The sequence below is a fragment of the Corella eumyota genome, chromosome 3 (assembly GCF_963082875.1).
Source record: "Corella eumyota chromosome 3, kaCorEumy4.1, whole genome shotgun sequence".
Taxonomy (NCBI): domain Eukaryota; kingdom Metazoa; phylum Chordata; class Ascidiacea; order Phlebobranchia; family Corellidae; genus Corella; species Corella eumyota.
Window position 1 is genome coordinate 8,843,472 of NC_137492.1, and position 19,413 is coordinate 8,862,884.

The 19,413-nt window shown below is 28.3% G+C and overlaps 1 protein-coding gene across 2 annotated transcripts; it reads right to left on the minus strand.

The window, feature by feature from the left end:
* Positions 1-6,931: 6,931 nt before the first annotated feature.
* On the minus strand, positions 6,932-19,233 carry LOC145746234 (glycine dehydrogenase (decarboxylating), mitochondrial-like). 2 transcript variants are annotated; one of them, XM_082564467.1, is made up of 21 exons: positions 18,667-19,233; positions 18,328-18,406; positions 17,540-17,678; positions 17,331-17,422; positions 16,393-16,543; positions 15,912-16,059; positions 14,894-15,090; positions 14,488-14,690; positions 13,971-14,110; positions 13,610-13,690; positions 13,392-13,492; positions 11,917-12,105; positions 11,080-11,160; positions 10,577-10,832; positions 10,319-10,468; positions 9,973-10,233; positions 9,540-9,629; positions 9,029-9,139; positions 8,484-8,598; positions 7,916-8,061; positions 6,932-7,531 (listed from the first exon to the last, which is right to left on the minus strand). In XM_082564467.1, exons 1-21 carry the CDS (start codon positions 18,862-18,864, stop codon positions 7,406-7,408), a joined length of 3,054 nt encoding a protein of 1,017 aa, XP_082420593.1. In that variant the 5' UTR covers positions 18,865-19,233; the 3' UTR covers positions 6,932-7,405. The 2 variants fall into 2 exon arrangements, with proteins under 2 accessions (XP_082420593.1, XP_082420594.1); XM_082564468.1 differs by having other exon boundaries at positions 10,577-10,778; positions 18,667-19,227.
* Between the last annotated feature and the right edge of the window lie 180 nt (positions 19,234-19,413).

The following is a 19,413-nucleotide window of genomic DNA, read 5'->3' on the forward strand; positions in this document are numbered from 1 at the left end:
ACTGTTAATTATAAAACTAATAAACGGTTTAATGTAATCAAAACAATAAGCAAAATACCTCATTTAGGCAATTTGCAATTTTAAAACATTTTTAGTTGCAAAAATATTAAAATCTTATAAAAATACTACTTATTTCAACCTATGCAAAATTAGGACTAAATGATTTTTTAAAATAAATTAATGGATTAGATAAATTATTTTAGATACTTTGTCGCCGCCCATTGTAACCCCAAAAGAGATAACACAGGAGTCCGCTAATGTTAATGTTGATCTAAAATACAACAAACTTGCCTGTAAATTGAATAAAATAGAATACAAACTGTTTTATGTACAATGGGGTATGTTAATTTTTTTTTATGTACAATGGGGTATGTTAAAAAGTATGGATACGTAGTCTACTGTTAAAAAATTTTTTACAATTTTTGTTATTTTAAAATGTAAAAATGGATAAACAATTTTTACAATTAAACCGTGTTTGTTTTTTTGTCCAGATCAACATGATCTAGATTGTAAAAATGTCGACTTGAAAGCAAAGGAAATTAATCATACATTGAACCATTTTTTGGTATACTATCATTTATTTAAAGAAATGCTTTTTAATTCTAATTAAGCCTCAGTTAATACTTTTTTTTTAAATTGACAGATGCAATGCTCACAAATCGGACAAAGGGTAAACGAAGTGACTATACCAAATCTTTCGCCAAACCAGGGTTATTGCATCTCTGTAGAATACATTGTAAAAAATGATAAAATTACAACCAAAAGCCCGATAGAATATCTTTATATAAAAACAGGTAACGCTTTTCTATGTAAAAAATGTGAGAACAGAAAAGCCTATTAAATTTAAAGAAAGGTGTATTTTGTTCTTTTTTTACTTGTCCGATTTCTGTAAATTATGTTTCTTTGAATAGATCCAGATCAAATATTGAACATTATCTGGACCGTTCTATGCACTTCTTTGTGTTTGTTATTTTTTTTACTTCTATTTCAATATTATCGAATAAAAAAGAAAATAAAAACAGAATTTGAAAACAAAGTCAACGAAATTTTGGTAAAGTTTCTAGTCGTAATTTATTCGCATTTTTTTAAATTTAATTATGTAAACCGTTTTACAATTTGGTTAACGTTCTATTTTTTTAAATAAAATTATTTTAATGGTATTTTGCAGCCAGTACTGAAAAACGAAAATTTTAACATAAATTCTCACGCCAAAAATGATTTTGATTATAAATCGTCCATTGCAAGCAGTTGGTAACTCAAGTTCAATAATATTTTGTAAAATCCTGTAAGGTCATATGCAAAAATAATTATTAGTTATTTTTTATGTAATATAACAAGTTTAAAAAAATTGCCTTAATTTTTAAATTCTAATCTTACTGAAACAAGCATGTTTTATTAGGCTTGCAAATGGCAGTAACATTTCCAAAGAAAAAGAAGAACACTGGGACCCTCTGCCACCACTAAACGAAAGAGGTAACAATTTTAAAATCTTCCATAAAATTTCCTAAAAATATATTACAACACATGCCATATACCAATCTTAATCAAAATCTTATTTATTAATTTTATTTAGTAATCTTATTTATTAATCTTTTTTTTTCTTGATGTAAGGAGGTCAAGTTTCCAGTTAAAACAACGTGTTCATTAAATAATTAAAATTGTTTAGTTTAAATAGTAATTCAAACAACCTTTTTTAATATTTGTATAAATAACTGTCATATCACCGAAAACTATTTTACGGAGTTAACAATTAACTGAAAACTATATACCCAAAAACACTATTTTACTGACAATGAGTTTTCTAATACTTCACTTTACACTAACTCTTTCACTTAAAATTTTCATAAATTTCTACAAAATTGTAACTTTATTATTTTTAAATTTGGTTTTTGAGGAAATTTTAATTTGATTTCGTGATTTTTCGAAAAATGACAAAAATCCTGTTTTATTTACATTTATTTTTAAGTTAATGTAAAAATTGTATTTAGTTAATGTAAGACTTCTTAATAAACCTCGAGAGGAAAATTCAAACGAACAAGAATATCAACAGCTTGTCGACGAAGACTCATGCTTGCCAACAAATCAAATAAGTGGATATATTGTTCACAAAATGAGAACAGGTTAAAATGTTTTCTTTGTTAAAATATAATTTTAATATGATTAGACCTATATTAGTTCTTTTTATTTTACTGTTCTTAAATCGATACCTTAAAAACGATTGTGTTTTTGTAAATTTTAAAGATACGCGGAGCAGTTTGTCGCAAAGTGAAACTTCATCAAATTACTATCAACAATCACAAAGTAGTGATGATAACAATTCAGACCAGTCCGAAATTATTTCGTTAGATACATCTAGCGTTCTTTATGCAAAAGTTACTGGTTATGATAGTGACTTAAGTAGTTGTAGCAATTCTTAGGACTCAAACTTTTTAAAATTTTAAAATTCACAAACAAATATTACTAATAACTTTACGGACGCGTTGTTGCAAGAAATCCGACTACAGAAAATGTATTTCAACCAACTGATCAAGGTTAATTTTGGAATCATATTTATGGCTTACTGAACACTATATTAAAAAAAAATAATACAATAACTGGCAAAAAAAGAATAAAATTAAATTTACGTTTTTATTAACTAAATTTGAAATAAATATGTTAGTTATTTTAGTTTTAAGTAATACTATTCATGGAGTGATTTTGCTGTTGGTTTTGTTTTGCTGTTAGTTTTGTTAAATATACTGAATTGTAATCACTATAAACAGTTTAAGAACCTTAATAAAATTGTCATTTTGTAACCTTTTATCTTATTAGAAAATTTTGGTAACGCCTGTTTTATTTGCACTACTTTTATTAAAAAACATTTCTAACAATTATGATGACTAATAAAAAACAAACAGTACTAAGTAGTTTATAATACTAGAGATCACGGGTAGTACGTAATATTACTCACCGATCAAATAAATATTGACAGGCAACAAACTCAATAAATATAGCTAAAAAATTATTCTTAGACATTTTTTTGATTATCATTAGTAGTAATGATTAACGTAGAGCAAACACTTGTGTTTCAAGTGGAATAGAACTAAAAACGAAACTGTTTTAGGCTTAAGTGCGCAAAATATTGCCACCAATTAATTAATTGTAAGGTAAATGAATTAAAACATTGTCAAACTAAATAAAAAAAGTAAGAGCCTCACTTGATTGAGTTTTAGCGTAATAAACAGAAATGATTTAAACGCACTATTCTGTTAAACTAGGTTAATAGACAGTTACTTTATTAGCTTTAAAAAAATGGTCATTGCCACTTTTACTGTCTTTTTATATATACTAAACACAAATTTGTGCTTCGCTGAAGGTTCTATCATTAAGGAAGGTACATGTTTTACTCTTTATGTTAACTAAGGTACTTAAACTATAAGACAATAAAACCTGTAATAACTTAGATTTAAATTTGTTTTTACCATAACATGTTTATAAATATACAGGAGTTACTAATCTTCGTATAGAGCCTTTAGATTATCAAGTTTATTTACATTGGACACCAAGTTCCTGGATGAGCAATAAAACAAAATTCATCGTCGAACTTGAGTAAAGTGTTTTAATATTTGTCGAGTAAAGTAAATATTGACCCTTTAAAGTAAAGTCTAAATGGTAAAATGTGTTTTAGCTTAACCACGATAAAACTAACAGGTTAATTATTAAACTGGATGTTCGATTCTTAAACTGAGATATTTTGCCCATAATTCAAGGCAAAAGAATGATATAATCAACAATGTTGTAAATAAAAATAATATAAAAATTATATTAAATTCCCTTTGCCTATAATAATAATGTTGACCTAAAATTTTATAAATCTCAGTTTCGAGATATTAAATTTAAGTATTATGCCTACTCGATAGAATGGTTGTGGTAGTATGCGTTATATTTACTTATTGTTATAGTGAGAAAAACCAAATCTGGATTCAACAGAATTGTAGTTTTACAAAAACCGACAACACAACGACATGCAAACTTATTGGTTTTTACCCTTCTCTATCTGGTAAAAAAGGAATTTTTAATTTGTTTAATAACTATAAATAGTAACTTGTACATTATTTAACTTAGTTTTTAAAAAAATTAAAAAAAAACAATTTAAAACAAAAACCTTTAAACTCTTTGTTTATTGTTTTAACTTATACACTTAAAAAGTTTTTTTTTAGTTTAAAACTCAGACTACTATTATGTCAATCCAATCAGATTCTACACAAAGCTTTATTTTTACAGCCTATTTTAGGGTTACTGCCTACGAGTCCAATAGTTCAGAATTTTACTTTTGCTGCGAAACTTGTTTATGTTCAAAGCCGGTTGAAACGGCCAGATTTAGTGTTGCTGATTATAGTGAGTTTACGCAAATTATGATTCATGTTAACAGTTCTTAAGCACGAAAAAAATCGTGGTTAGATGTTTTTAGTTTTGATTTTAATATCCAAATTGAAAAAAATGATCTTTTTAACAAACCTAAAATAAATTATTTTAGATATTTTGTCGCCGCCTATTATAATAAAAAACAAGATTACAAAGACTTCTGCAACCATAAATGTTAATTTAAAATACAACGAACTTGCTTGTGAATTAAATAAAATCGAATATAATCTATTTTATTTAAAGTGGGGTAAATATGCATGAAATTTGGTAATTTTTTTTTATAAATTATATAATTAAATATAAATAAACAACATTATGCTTTTTTCACAGATCAACATGGAAAAGATTGCAAAAATTCTGACAACTCAAAAGCAATAAAAATTAATCATACATTGAACAACTATACAAAACAATATAAAAATGTACACTTTTATACATTTAAAAAAAATATTAATCTAAAACTAATTAGACCTGAACTAATGCATTCATTACTAAATTACAGTTGAATTGCACACAAGCAAATGAAATGTTAAACTTGGTAACAATACCAAATCTCTCACCAAATCATGGTTATTGCATCATTGGAGAATACTCAGCAACTTATGGACGTAGAAAAAAGACTAGTTTATATGGATATCTTTACATAAAAACAGGTAGTATTTGAATTGCAATTATTGCTTACAGTTACGTTTAAAAGAATTTTTTACAATGTAAAATGTCTTGAGCTAAAAAAATTTGCATTTAGAACCTTATCCTATAATGGTTATTACAACAATTGTTTTGTGCATTTCCGTTTGTTTGCTTTTGCTTTTTCTTCTATACAAATTTTATCAAATAAATAAGGGTTTAAGAGAGGAAATTGAAAGCAACACCCACGATATTTTAGTAAGGTTTTTAATAAATTTGTAGATTTAATTCAATAAGCGTTTTATATTTTTGTTCATGTTATTTTTTAAATTTTTAAACATTTATACACTTGTATTTTTTGCAGTCAGTGTTGAGAAATGACAATTATAACATGAATCCTGAAAATGATGTTAATCAAGAATCGTCAAATGCAACTAACTGGTAAAATGGGTTTTAACAGTAAAATATAATGTTAATATTAATTATCCTAGTCAATTCTAGTTAAACATTTTAAATTTTTTCTTCAGTTGCCTGTATCAGTTTTGAGTGGGCTATGGATTGGTTATGTTTGGTATTTAAAAAATATGCCTAGTTTTCAAAGCTTAACTAATAAAAATAATCTCATTTTAGTAGGCCTACAAACGGCAGATATTTATTAATTGAAGAAGAGGAACATTGGGACCCTTTGCCGCCTCTTAACGAAAGAGGTAAAATTAAACAAATATGTAAAAAACATCTCTCCAATGCTTTACCTTATATATAAAACTTATTTAACAAAAATAATATTATTTAATATTTATCCTCGATAAAAGAGGTCAAATTAAGGTCAAAACAAAAAAATCTTTTCGTGATTTCAGAAAAGTCTAAACTGTAATTTAAACAATGTGTTAACTTTAGTTAATGTAAAACTTTTAAATAACCGTCGGAAAGAAAATTCAAACGAACAAGAAATTCAACATCGTGTCGACGAGAATTTATGCATGCCAACAAATCAAACAAGTGGATATATCGTTCACAAAACAGGAACAGGTAAACAAAACAATGACCATGTATTCTTGACCGAAATAGTATTTTGCTATTTCTAGGCCTATATTAGTTATCTATTTTATTATTCTTAAGCCTATGCCTAAAACTGCGTTGGTAATTTTTTATTTATTTAAATTTTAAAGCTCCGTGGAGCAGTTTATTGCAAAGTGAAATGTCATCAACCCACGATCAACAATCACAAAGTAGTGATACCAACTACTCGGACCAGAGAACTCAGTCCATTTCGTTAGATACATCTAGCGTTCTTTACGCAAAAGTTACTGGTTATGATAGTGATTAAAGTTACATTTGCCACGTAAGATTTTTTAATGAAAAAAAGTAACTGAAGCGATTAGCGCTTTTTTTCTAATATAACTCAATCGCTGCGTTGCCTTTTTCTTGCACAAGTTTTTTTTTTAATACAATAAACTGAGTCTTTTGAACGCTTCTAAACTTGTTTAAACTCCTACATTGACGTTTTTTTACTCGAAGTCACAAAACACAAAAATGGTTTTGACTTCAAATAGTTTTACTTACTTTTTAAGTTATGCAACTTTAAAGAAAAAAAAGGAAAACCCTGTTTGTTGACATAGAAAGAACTAGCTGGTTCTACGTCACACAAAAAATATGGTAACCTGGTTTTGGTATTGATCATAAATTAGTATTTTTTGAAAATTAAATTGTAAGTACCACAGACATTTTACTGAGGTTCTAAAGGCGTTTTGTGATTCAGTGTCAACCATACTAACGTGCTATATACATCATCTACGAAAATGCAAAACTCTCCAGTGACTTTAAGCATCACAGCAACTGCAACAAATTAGGAATAAACAACAAACAAACCTAGCCAAAAAAATGATAAAAACAATTTTTTCCTATAATTTTATTAGAATAAATGTTTAAAAATGACATAAAAGTTCTAAATACCGCAAGTAACCCCTCTATACGATAACATGACGAATAAAAAAAATAAGTTAAAACAAACAAATAAAAATCTAAAACGAGTAACGAGTCGTGAGAATGGGTAACAGGGATTACTGTTTTAACGTTTCACGTAAGAAGGTAGACTAAAAACAAGCAATTTGAGCGCTGGATATTTAAACAACGGCATCTAAGTTCAACATTCAAGCAAGGTAACCAGCAAGATCTGTAACCTTTTTGTAAGAAGCCTCTTACAAAAACAATCACCCCCTATTTTAACCAAGTGACGTCAAATACATATAACGTATTAATTTATAAAAGTATAATAAATTCAAAGTCAAAAATTTTTTTTATAAAAATTATATAGTCGACTAAAAAAACTGTGACGTCACCGTAGCGGAAATGACGTCACACTTAAACTGTAACGTTATAACTCGTCTTCGTCGGAGTAGGTTTCCATTGAAGGGCAGGTACAAAATAAATGCTGGTCGCCATAGACATCATCAATTCTACCAGTAGAGGGCCAGATCTTGGAATCCGGTTTTATGTACGACTGCGTTACAAAACGGTTTTGTTTAAGAATATAAAAAGATACATAATTTTTACACTAAACCTTAGCAATTATTATGTAGTAATCACTAATTTTAAATCCTTCAACTGCTGGCTTTATTTTTTATTACTATAGACACTTTGTCACCACGTTATGCAGTGTAGTGGTTAGAACTCTTTGGAAAAATATTGATTTATAATTGTTCGTAAATTAAATTAACCACCTGCTAATCGGTTTTAGGCTCGGCAGGAGTTTATTATAACGCCTTACTGAAGGTTGATACAATAGGAAAGCAGTTTAAATCGAACCCACAAGCCTAAGTAGTGAAGCTAACTTGTACCAAGCAAAAAACAAAAAGTTATATTAAACAAATAACAATCTAATTACCAGTGGATAGGCAGCTTGTTGGCGTGTATATGATTTATTCCAATTATCATCAGAAATACTTTCTAGAGTGTGAGGAGCCATTTTTAACATGTTTGTTTCTTTATCGGTATTTCCTTTCTCGATTTCTGAAATTTCTTTTCTAATACCTAAGCAAGAAAACAAACAATATTTTATTGTTATTTAAGGTCTTTTTTAAAAAATTCGATCACACGCATTTGACAGTCCTTGAAAAAATTTTGAACCATAGGTCAAACAAAGAGAGAATTATCCAATACCTACTATCTTTTTAACAAGAATTTTATGATATAAAGCTTCAGGTGTTATCTTCGAATTAGGCAAGCCATGGTATTTGAGGGTAGGACAATAAATGAAGTAACAAAATTATCACACTTAAAAATGTCAAATAATCATAGCATTAAACTTATATTACCAAACGTAGTTTTAAACAAACTTTAAAACAAATCTTTTGCATCATATTTCTTTTACGCCGTTTTTTTTTAAAGTTGGACTTGACCTTGGTGCAATCTATGTAAGTATAAGAATAAATGTAATTGGTTAAAAAACTGACCTATAAGAGCATCACAAAATCGATCTAATTCTTCCTTATCTTCACTTTCAGTTGGTTCAATCATTAAAGTGTTGGTTACTGGCCATGACATCGTGGGAGCATGAAAACCGTAATCCTGAAAACCATGTTAATAAAATATGAAATTTTTAATGCAATAGACAAGATGTGTAGTATAGTGGTTAAAACACTTGGCTTCACAACACAAGGTCCTGGGTTTGATTTCCGCAGTTTTCAGTCGTGGGTACTTGATTAGCACTACAAACTCATAAAACTTAATAATATTTAAAACTGTCGAAGACAACTTAAGACTGGGTTGAATCAACAACTTTGTGACCCTGTGTTTGGAATAATAAATTTGTCATCTAACATTGAGATGAAGGCATGTTAAAAATTTAAAACAAAAATAAAGAATCCTAATTTAAATAAAACTTTAAAACCTTAAACAATTAATAATAAAAAAATTAAAAACATATTTGAATAAAAAAACAAGGGGGAATTCCATAAAGGTTTACTACCAAAAATTGACAAAATAAACCAAAAATTACCTGAAGTCTTTTGGCAATATCCACAGCCTCAATATTTGCAGTTGCTTTGAAGCCCCGAGTATCAATTATAAACTCATGAGCATTAAAACCATGTTTACCACGAAACAATATCTAAAAAAATTATAAGCCTTATATATAATGGAGCTTAATGGATGAATGGTTATGTATAACCAATCAAAATGCTTTCGTAAAAACTGCAGTTTGAGACATACATGGCAATTATCATGAGCATAAATTATTTGCAGGTAGTGTAAATATTGAAAAAGAATCTTTTACTGCAAAGTTATAGATATTTTTTTAGAAAGGGTGTTGTGACATGTTTAAACTTTCTATAAATGCTGAGCTTAGGGGCAAATAGTGTGAAATTGGGCCGGTTTAAACCAGAAAGCTTTTAGCTTAAAATCCAATACTATTTTAGGCATACCACATTACTTGACTAACACAATTATAAGAAAAAGCATAATATGAAATGACATAATAGTTTTTAATACAAATTATATTTTTAACTTACATTATAATGATTTTCTAGTCGCTTTGCCATGTAGTTTGCATTTAAAATAGCTAGCTTTGAAGCATCTTTCAAACCTTTGGGTCCCATCAACTAAAAAAGTTTAAACAAAATTATTAATAACCAGAATCCAAATAAACAGATAGTAAATATGAAATTATGGTTTGGCCTATTTAGTAATAAATTTAAAAAATTAATCAATTGTACATTAGGGTCCTTCAAAAGTAAGAAAATTTATTTAAGGTTTTTCATAAGTTTATTTTACTTGTAAGTTAAACTGTTTCACATAAAATTCAAACAAAAAAAAATGTGGGCAAATATTGCTGCAAAAGACCATAAAGTATAAGTGATTAAAAAACTGGAAATAACACTTTATCCAACCAAATTAATGTAAATGAAATTTAAAAATGAACCATAAACTTAATTATCAACTAACCTTAATATAAGTCCATGAAATGGGTAAAATACAAGCAGACCCCCATGGGGCAGCACTAACAACCCCAAGAGGTTGTGCCTCAGGTAGAAGTGACCCATGTGGAGGAATCACCGGGTGAGTGGGTAGGAAGGGGACAAGGTGTTTTTTGACCCCAATGGGGCCCATTCCAGGGCCTCCACCACCATGGGGTATACAGAATGTTTTGTGTAAGTTAAGGTGAGAAACATCGGAGCCGTAATCACCAGGTCGACATAAACCAACCTTGGTGGAAATGAAACAGTTTAAAAAAAAAATTTGAAAAAAAAAACATTTTGCCAACAAAATAAAAAAAACATAAAATTATTACCTGGGCATTCATATTAGCTCCATCAATATAAACTTGGCCACCAAGTTTATGAATAAGATCACATGTCTCTTGTATTCCTTCCTCAAAAACCCCATTTGTGGATGGGTAAGTTAACATTATAGCAGCTAGGTTGTCAGCATATTTGTGTGCCTATTAAACGTTTCTTTTAGTGGTTGTCATTAAAGTAATCAAAATTTTTTTTAAAAATTATAAAAATAAAAAGTTAAAAAAAAAAAAAAATTTTTTTATAAATTTTACCAATTTGTGTAGATCTTCCAGATCCACCGAACCCTCTTTGGTTACCTTTACCGGAACCACTTTAAGTCCACACATCTGTGCGGAAGCAGGATTGGTTCCATGAGCAGAAGTAGGAATAAGACAAACTGATCTTTGATTTTCACCGATTGAGTGAAAGTAAGCTCGAATTGCTGCAAGTCCTGTAAACTCACCTTGTGCTCCACTGAAATATATATTTTGAGTAAAATTGGGCAAATCCGAATCTGAGTCTAAGTACCTAATTAAGTAATAAGAATCTTTGGGTTTGTCTGCCAAACATTTTTGGTATTCATTAAACAAGTTTTGCAGAACCACACTTTGAAATAATAATAGCAATTTCAAAAAAATTAAATAAACCTGCAATAGCAATTTTAAACCCCTAGCAATAAAATTTTTTTTTTAATTCAAATAATATATTAATAAAAAATTACTCAAAATCAGACCACAATGCAATTTGTGACAATAACTTGAAAAAAAATACAAACCTGTTGGGTTGAAAGCAAATGCTGTCATACCCAGTTATTTCACACAGATCCCTCTCCAGTTCTTTCAACAATTCTTCATATCTAAACATAGTTATAATATTTTAGATAACAAGACTAAGCAGCAATAAAACAATTAAGTTTACACAACCCAACAACTTTTTTATATACAGAATAATTAGTAAAAGGTTCTTTATTTTATTTTTTTTTTTAAACTTTTATGGCTTTTATATTTATATTCTAGCCTTTGTTTTAGATTTTTTTAGGAATGTTTTAAGATATGTAACACAAAAATATCAAAAAAGGTTTTAAATTTTTTTTACTTGGAATATATGAAATTAACCTCAATTGAAGGTCAACTGTATCATGTCACGACAGTAACTGTTAAACATACAACTCATTTCCCTTTAAAAACACTGTTATGTCATACTAGTAAACATAAACAATATCATGTTACCAAGTCATGACAGAAAAATAAATATTAAATTTATGAGTTAACATTCAGTGCAGACGACAAAATAATGTTAATGATTTAACTAATTTTACTTTACATATAGTCATGCAAACCTACATTTTTATGCTGCAAAAATTTCACCGAATAGAAATTTGATCAAAAATAATTTACCGGAAAACGATTTTATTGACTATAAGGTATTTTTTATTAACCCTAGCTTACCCCCTTCCTTCTCTTTAAAAAATCATTCGAATAGGCGACACCTTAAAAATTTCCAGCGAACGAAGTTAATTTAAGAAAACATTGCCTACAAAGTAACAAACCTTTGTAAAAGCAGTTTGCAAGAAATTGTTAAAAACTCTTGAAAACTAAGAATAAACTATTACCCTCTCGCTTGATCCATGGGAACAAAAGGATGGATGTTGGCAAACTCCCTCCACGAGATCGGTTCCATCTCGGCTGTTGCGTTTAACTTCATCGTGCAGGAGCCAAGAGGAATCATGGAGTGAACCAATGAAACATCTTTATTTTCAAGTCTTTTCATATATCTGACCAAATTTGTCTCCGACCGATATCTAACAAAATATACATCAGTGGATGATATATATTTTTACTTTCATTTTAACATCAGTTACCCCAACCCAGTCTCTAGTTTCCTATGATAGTTTGAAATATTCTAGGTTAGTGGGAATCAAATCCAGGACCTCATGTAGTGAAGCCAAGTGTTCTGACCACTACACCATGCTGCCAATTTGTACAGATTTTTAATTTAAAGGCTTTAAAAGTAAAAGTCATAGTTAATATTGCGCGGGTAAATGATTGTGAAGATATATTAGTTGCAAGTTGCATACAAAGGTAGATTGAATAGTAAAAAAATGTAAATTTTTTGTTATCTTAAAAACTGTATCACTAAAATTATAAAAACACTAAAAAAATAATTATTGTTATTGATGTACATTAAATTTTAATGATATTTTAAAACTTTTATTATTAAAAAATCACATTTTGGTATTTTTGTTATAAGTCTACAACTTAAAATGCAAACTCCTAAATTGCACAATACAAAAAGGAGAAATACTGAATAAATATAACCATTTAATAAAGTTTTTGTATACTTAAACTTAATGATACCACAAAAGTTAAAGGAATCAAGTCAAGTGTAAACCCTGTTGACAATAACACAAAAGCCAATATATATGTTATGTACATTAACCCATCCCTGTGTATTAATAAGTTTAGAAACATATTCAAATATAAAGTCAACTAGGCTATTATATTAATTTATACATATATGTATATATATTATCCGAGCAAGTCAAGACTTAAATTAATATTATTTAAGCAAAGCATTTTTTTACAAAATTTCTCAACCCAATTTTGCATAGATTTAAAATTGTTTGGGCATGGTGTAGTGATTAAAACGCTTGGCTTTACTTTACAAAGTCTCAAGTTCAATTCCAACCGCTTTCCTGCTTTAGCAATTTTAAGTAATGTACTAAAAAAGGTTCATACTTCTACTGAGCCAAAAATTGTTAGATTAATGGTAATCTGCCATTAATAACTTGTTATAGCTCAAACTAATCTCAATTTAAAACTGAATCAGGGTATTTTTTACGGGGTCACTCTATGATACCAGGAATAAATAAAGGCAATGATAATTTGAAGCAGAATTTTAAGCCTAGATATCTTTAACTGCTGTTTTAAACTGCATTTAATGCTTTTGCTTAAATGTTAAGCCACTTAAATCAAAAAAAAATTAAATCCATTTTTTTTTTATTAATTTTTTTATTAAAATAGGAATAAAGATTTTATTACTTTTTAAAAATTAAAAAAAGGTTTAAATAATAAAGTAACTACTTACTTATGGAAAATTGGATGTCCCAAGTATTCGGTTTCTCTTTTAAATTTTGATTCCAACAAATGTCCATCTAATTTTCCACCCAATTCAGTTGCTAACTCTTCCTAGATTTTAATTTTTTTTTGACCATTTTAATGTTTAAATTATTCAGATGACAAACAATAGTGTGTAAAAAGTTATTTTAACTATATTGCTAAATTAAATGAAATTTCATATTTTACCGCAGTTTTGTCACAGCCAAAAACGTACAACAAATCATCTAAGTCTTTGTCTGTTACGGTTTCATCTAACGCAACACCAACCTATTTCAAAAAGAAATAAAAAATATTATAAACAAACTTAAAGGTAACTGCGTTGTGCGATTAAGTTTTGTGTACTTTTTAGTGGTTAGATAATTTGACTTCAACACATAAAAAATTAACTTTATTTTTCATTTTTTTCAAGCAAAAAATAATAAAAATTTTTAAAAAAATTTGATTTCACCCAAAACATATTTTTATTGTAGTACAACCACTTTATTAACCTTTTTCTTAAAGTGTAATTCAAATGCACTTTAATAAAAACTACATCCACTAGTCTCACCTTCCCACCATTGTAAATTCTAAGGTTAATCTTTTTTTCACCAGATCTTCGATAAATATCATGCACACCGGAAGTAAGATGAACTTTTAAAGTGTCGAAAAAAACAGAATGGACCAAGTAGTGGCCAGCTTGTCGAATTCCTTAAAATATTTAAAACTTTTAACAATGCAAACAAAAAATGTCAAAAGTTTTTAAAAATATTATATGAACGACCGCTACATATATATTGGGGCCTTTATTACACATAGATTTTGTTGTATTTTTTAAATTTAATACAAAGTTTGGTGATTGTTAATTGTATATATTTATGTTATTGAAATTTCAAGTTTATAACTGGTAAAATAAAACTAATGAAATCAGCAAATTAATAATAATTTTATATTTAACATTTTAGTCAGTCTATTACTTACAACTAAGTTATTCGTTTTTAAAAATGTATGTCAACAAAATAGTTAAATTCTTTATTAAAAGAAGTATGTAAAACATGCTCATGACTCAATAACATAAAAGTACTCACCATGGGCGAGTAAAAGTGTTGCGTTATGAACTCGGTTTGCTAAATGCCTAATTCCCTCTGGTCCATGATATATTCCAAACATAGCTGACATATTTGCAAGTAAAGCTTGGGCGGTGCAGATATTAGAAGTCGCCTTAGCTCTTCTTATATGTTGTTCTCTTGTTTGTAATGCAAGTCTATATACATTTTTACCATGCACATCTCTGCGACAAAAAATACATTGCCCATTGTAAGATTTTTAACATTATTAAAATTTACAAAAACCATTTTAACAAAAAATTTATCTTTTCAATGGTAATACCACTTAACTTAACAAACTGGTAAAATGCTTTTATGCAATAAATATATAAACTTAACCATGTTAAAAAATTTACAAAAAATTAATAAAACAGTGAATTAGCAATACCTAGTCACACCAACTACTCTTCCCGGCATCAACCTTTTTAAGGGTTCCTTTACGGCAAAGAATGCAGCATGTGGTCCTCCATAGTTAAGTGGAACTCCAAAACGCTGACTACTTCCGAGAGCTATATCGCAACCGAGTTCACCAGGAGACTTCAGTAATGCTAAAGCTAGTAGGTCAGTTGAACATGCCACTAAAGACTGAGATAAAAGTAAAAAATATATTTAACTGTTTTTCCTAAGCTGTTTTATATTTGCAGGGTACGAATTAACGTTTAAAAAACGATTCGCTAAAAATCAGGTTGAATTTTTAGAGCAATTATTAGGTTCAAGTCATAATCTTCGTTTTTTTGTAACACTTGACGCGTTGCGTGGCATTTTTAAAACGTAACGTATTGTTAAACAATGGTTAAGAATATTTTGCACGAAAAACAAGACATTTTTAATTCTTTTAAGGCTGTGTTATGCATTTAAAAAATTGCGCAACAACTGAACGACCTCGGTAGCGAAATTTACGCATTGCCAAAACATGGAAAGTTTTTGTTATTAAATGCCTTTATAGTAACCTACATTTACGCAGGATTATGATGATGTAATTAAATTAGTGTGAAACCGGTGTAAAATAGATCGTAAAAATATACACGAGAGTCTTATCACTGCCTGAACCTTTTTTGGTTGATTCGCTAATTCGAATATATTTGTAAAAAAACGATTCGCTAATTTTAAAAAACGATTCGCTTTTAGCGAATAGCGACCCGTTATTTCGTTCCCTGATTTTATTTGTTTTGTTCTTTATTTCTTAAAAGTTAATTTTGCTGCTTTATAATGAAAAAGTTTGTGACTTAATTTTAAAAAAAATAAATATATTTATTTGTTATTAGTGTAAATACAAATATGAATCAGTAAAAATGATAAAAGTAGAATAATGATATATGCCACCTACACATCACACATAATTTTAAAACTTATTTTAAATGTTATAAAGTCAAAAAAAAAATTGTAATTTTTATATTTAATCTTACTCCATGGTCATGAGCTTCTTTAATAATTGGGCTAAAATCGATAACACCCCCTTCTGTATTGGGGTACTGGATTAGAACCCCAGCGAAATCACGGCAGCTAAAATCCATGTTCTTTAGTTTTTCAACAAAAATTTCAATTCCGATAAGTCTAAAAATACAACAAATCTTTTACAAACATACTTTTAAGTTCATGATATAACTGTGTTAAAAAGGTGTAATTACATCACAAATACACAACTTAATAAAAAGTAGACATGTTCTATCACAAAAATAACTGGTGTTACAATAATAATAATAATAAAAAATAACATATTTTAAATTTTTAATTAATTTTATTGACAATTTGCATACAGTTTTATTTATAAACAAAAATGTATACAATACATGTTTATATTCTTAACAAATATGACAAAACTAAGCATCTTGATATTATCATTCATTATTTCGTTTTAAATTGATAGCCTATTTATTTTAATCTTACCCCGCTCTAGTTCTCACTACTTCCAAAGCTTGAGGGTTAATCTTGTCATCAACATAAAACTTTTTTCTTTTATTGTGACGAAATGTAAGAGAGACTGCCTCTGCTGCCGCTGTTGCTTCATCAAGTAGAGATGCATTTGCGATATCCAAACCTGGTATAAAAAAATCTTTTTTAGAAGCAATCCTAAAACGTTTTTATAAGTTAGCAATCATAAAATTGTTTTGTAAAAACAGCCAAGTTTTGTAAAAACAGCCACAATAAAAACTGCAAGTTGTATTCGTACCAAAATGCTTTAATTAAGAAGTTAGCCAAGTATTAGTTGTTTTTGGCAGTTTTTAATTTTATTGAGCATTTAAGCAGGTATTTAATTTGCCGCTTGACTTTGGCTCGGCAGGAGTTTCTACAATTTATAATGCCTTACATAAGGTGGCTACGACATGGAAAAAGCAAAATTGAAGCAATGATCTAATGTTGTAAAGGCGGTATTTTTGTTGTTCATAAACTGTTTATTTTAAATTTAAAAAAAAAGTTTTTTGTAGGTAATTAACTTTTTTGAATAACTGCTTAAACACTGTCACTGTATTAATTTAGGTAAACAGGAAATCATGATAATTTAGTTCAATCGTGACACAAAGTTATAAAAAAATTATGATTAATGTCAAAATTCTACATCATTTATGGACAAAATAGCACCATACCAAAAGACAATACAAGGTAATGGCACTCAAAAAATTTGGACCAACTATTTGCCACGGAAACTTTACTCGCTCATCACAAATGGTAGCTTTTTACTTTTAAAGGTCTTTAAGACAGCTACAAAGCTACAAAAGCTTACAAATAAGTTAATACTCACTCTTTTTGACATAAATTACTCTTCATAAGATAAGACAGTTTTAACTTAAACAAACAAATTATTTAAGAAATGTCTAAAATTTTACCTGTCATATCAACCACCATTGTTTGGTAATTCAATAAACTTTCAAGTCTTCCTTGCGCCAACTCAGGCTGGTAAGGTGTGTAGGGTGTCGACCTTAAAAATATTACCTTTTAGTAAATTCATGTTCCCATATAAAAATAATTTATAGACTTTAAATAAATAGATGGCAGATGCTTATTTATAATTAGTTTTTATACTATGCCTACTTACCATCCTGGATTTTCCAGCATGTTTCTTACAATAGTTCTTGGTACTGAGCAATTGTAGTATCCCATTCCAATATAGGATCTCCAGTCACATCTATTTAACTTTGCAATTAAGTTAAGCCTGTCCAAGACCTCATTTTCACCTGAAAAATAATAAAAACTGTTGCTTATCAAAAAAAAATAATTTTTATTTTTTAATTTAAAAAAATTATTTTATACTATTACAAAAATTTTAATTCAGTTGTATTGATTTGATTCATAAAAAAATATTTTATTTTATATTATATGTTAACAATTTTTTTTATTTTTAGATTAGAAAAATGTGGTAGCTATTTAAATAAATAAAAAAAAAGTTTTTTTGCTTAATGTAACAAAAAACTATAACTTTACACATATTTAAACAACTAATTTCAAAAATAAATCACAAATATTTTTTTTAAAAGTATAAAAACATAAAAATGCTTTCACACCGTAAATTCACTAAACAAGTAACAACAAAAAACAGATTTTTTAAAAGTTAAAAATAAGTGCAAATAACAACTTTTGTTTGCTTAAGAAGTTTAATCAACTCAAAAGTAAACAACAACATGTAATAATGTTAGCTTTTTTTATTGCCTTACAATTGTTATTACAATTCAACTTTTTGTTAATTTTTATCACACAATATATATAATATACATTTTTTATCTATATATACCAATATTAAAAAAAGTACATCAACTTCAGGTAATTTCTTGATGTACACTTTTTTTGTAAGATTTAACAAATATTTTTTAAAACAACAAAACTTACAAATAGAATCCTCTAGATCAAGTTCCTTTTGTAACCGAATTGATTCTGGAATCGCTTTTACCATCAGTTCCTCAAGATCCTGTGATGTTACAACTTTATTTATTACTTAGATTCAAAACCTTTTATCTATATATTTTTACTAAATAACAGTCCTGGGTTTGATTTCAACAGCTTACATGTTGTGACACCATTGAGTTATGCGCTATAATCGCTGCACATCTGCTGAGCCAAAAACTTAACAGCAGATTAACTATCAGGCAACTAGATATGGATTATATAGGAACTGCTAAAATTTGGTCAGATTAAACAAACGTGACTCTATGTTTACAAGAATAATACCTTGACGCCAATGTATTCCAACATCTCGTCCTGTTGTTTTTTACCAGGCCCATTGTGTCGGTTTGCAAATTCTTCATGTTTAGGAAATATTGTCCTTAAAGTTGAACTATGTCTTGGAGTAATCAGGACGCTTTTTCTGGTTTGATGTCTTAGGTATTGTTGAAAAATATGATTTTTAAGAAATTGTATTCTTGACATTGTTTTACTTTTCTTGTCTTCTGTCTTATGAAATAAAAGTTCCTTTAAATAAAGCAGCTAAATGAAGACCTCCATACTTTTGCTTACAAGTGATTACACAAAACAATAAAGGTATATTTTTCAATGCACGTTAAAATAAAAAAAATAAAAACAGTTCTTCTAAAATCAAAAAGAAAACAACGATTAAAAACAAACATTAGAAAAAAAAACTTTAAATATGTTTCAAATCAACTAGTTATAAATTCTTTGATCTTGAACTTTATTTTAACTCCCTGGTGTGATCGCGGCCTGCGCACTCGCTGAAAAACAAATGATCAAAACATGTGCGAAGGCAGATATAGCAATCTACGAATAATTTAGTTTACAAAAAAAAGAACAAGAAATCTTTACGGTGGTCATTTTCTATTGGCTATTTCGGCGAAACCTACCTCCAAAGGCGGCCAATCACAGTACGCTGTTAGTGTGTATGATTAATTAAAAAAGTACAAAGATTGAGCTTTTAGTAGTATATTGTTTAGGTTTTTCTTGCAACAGACACATTATAATAAA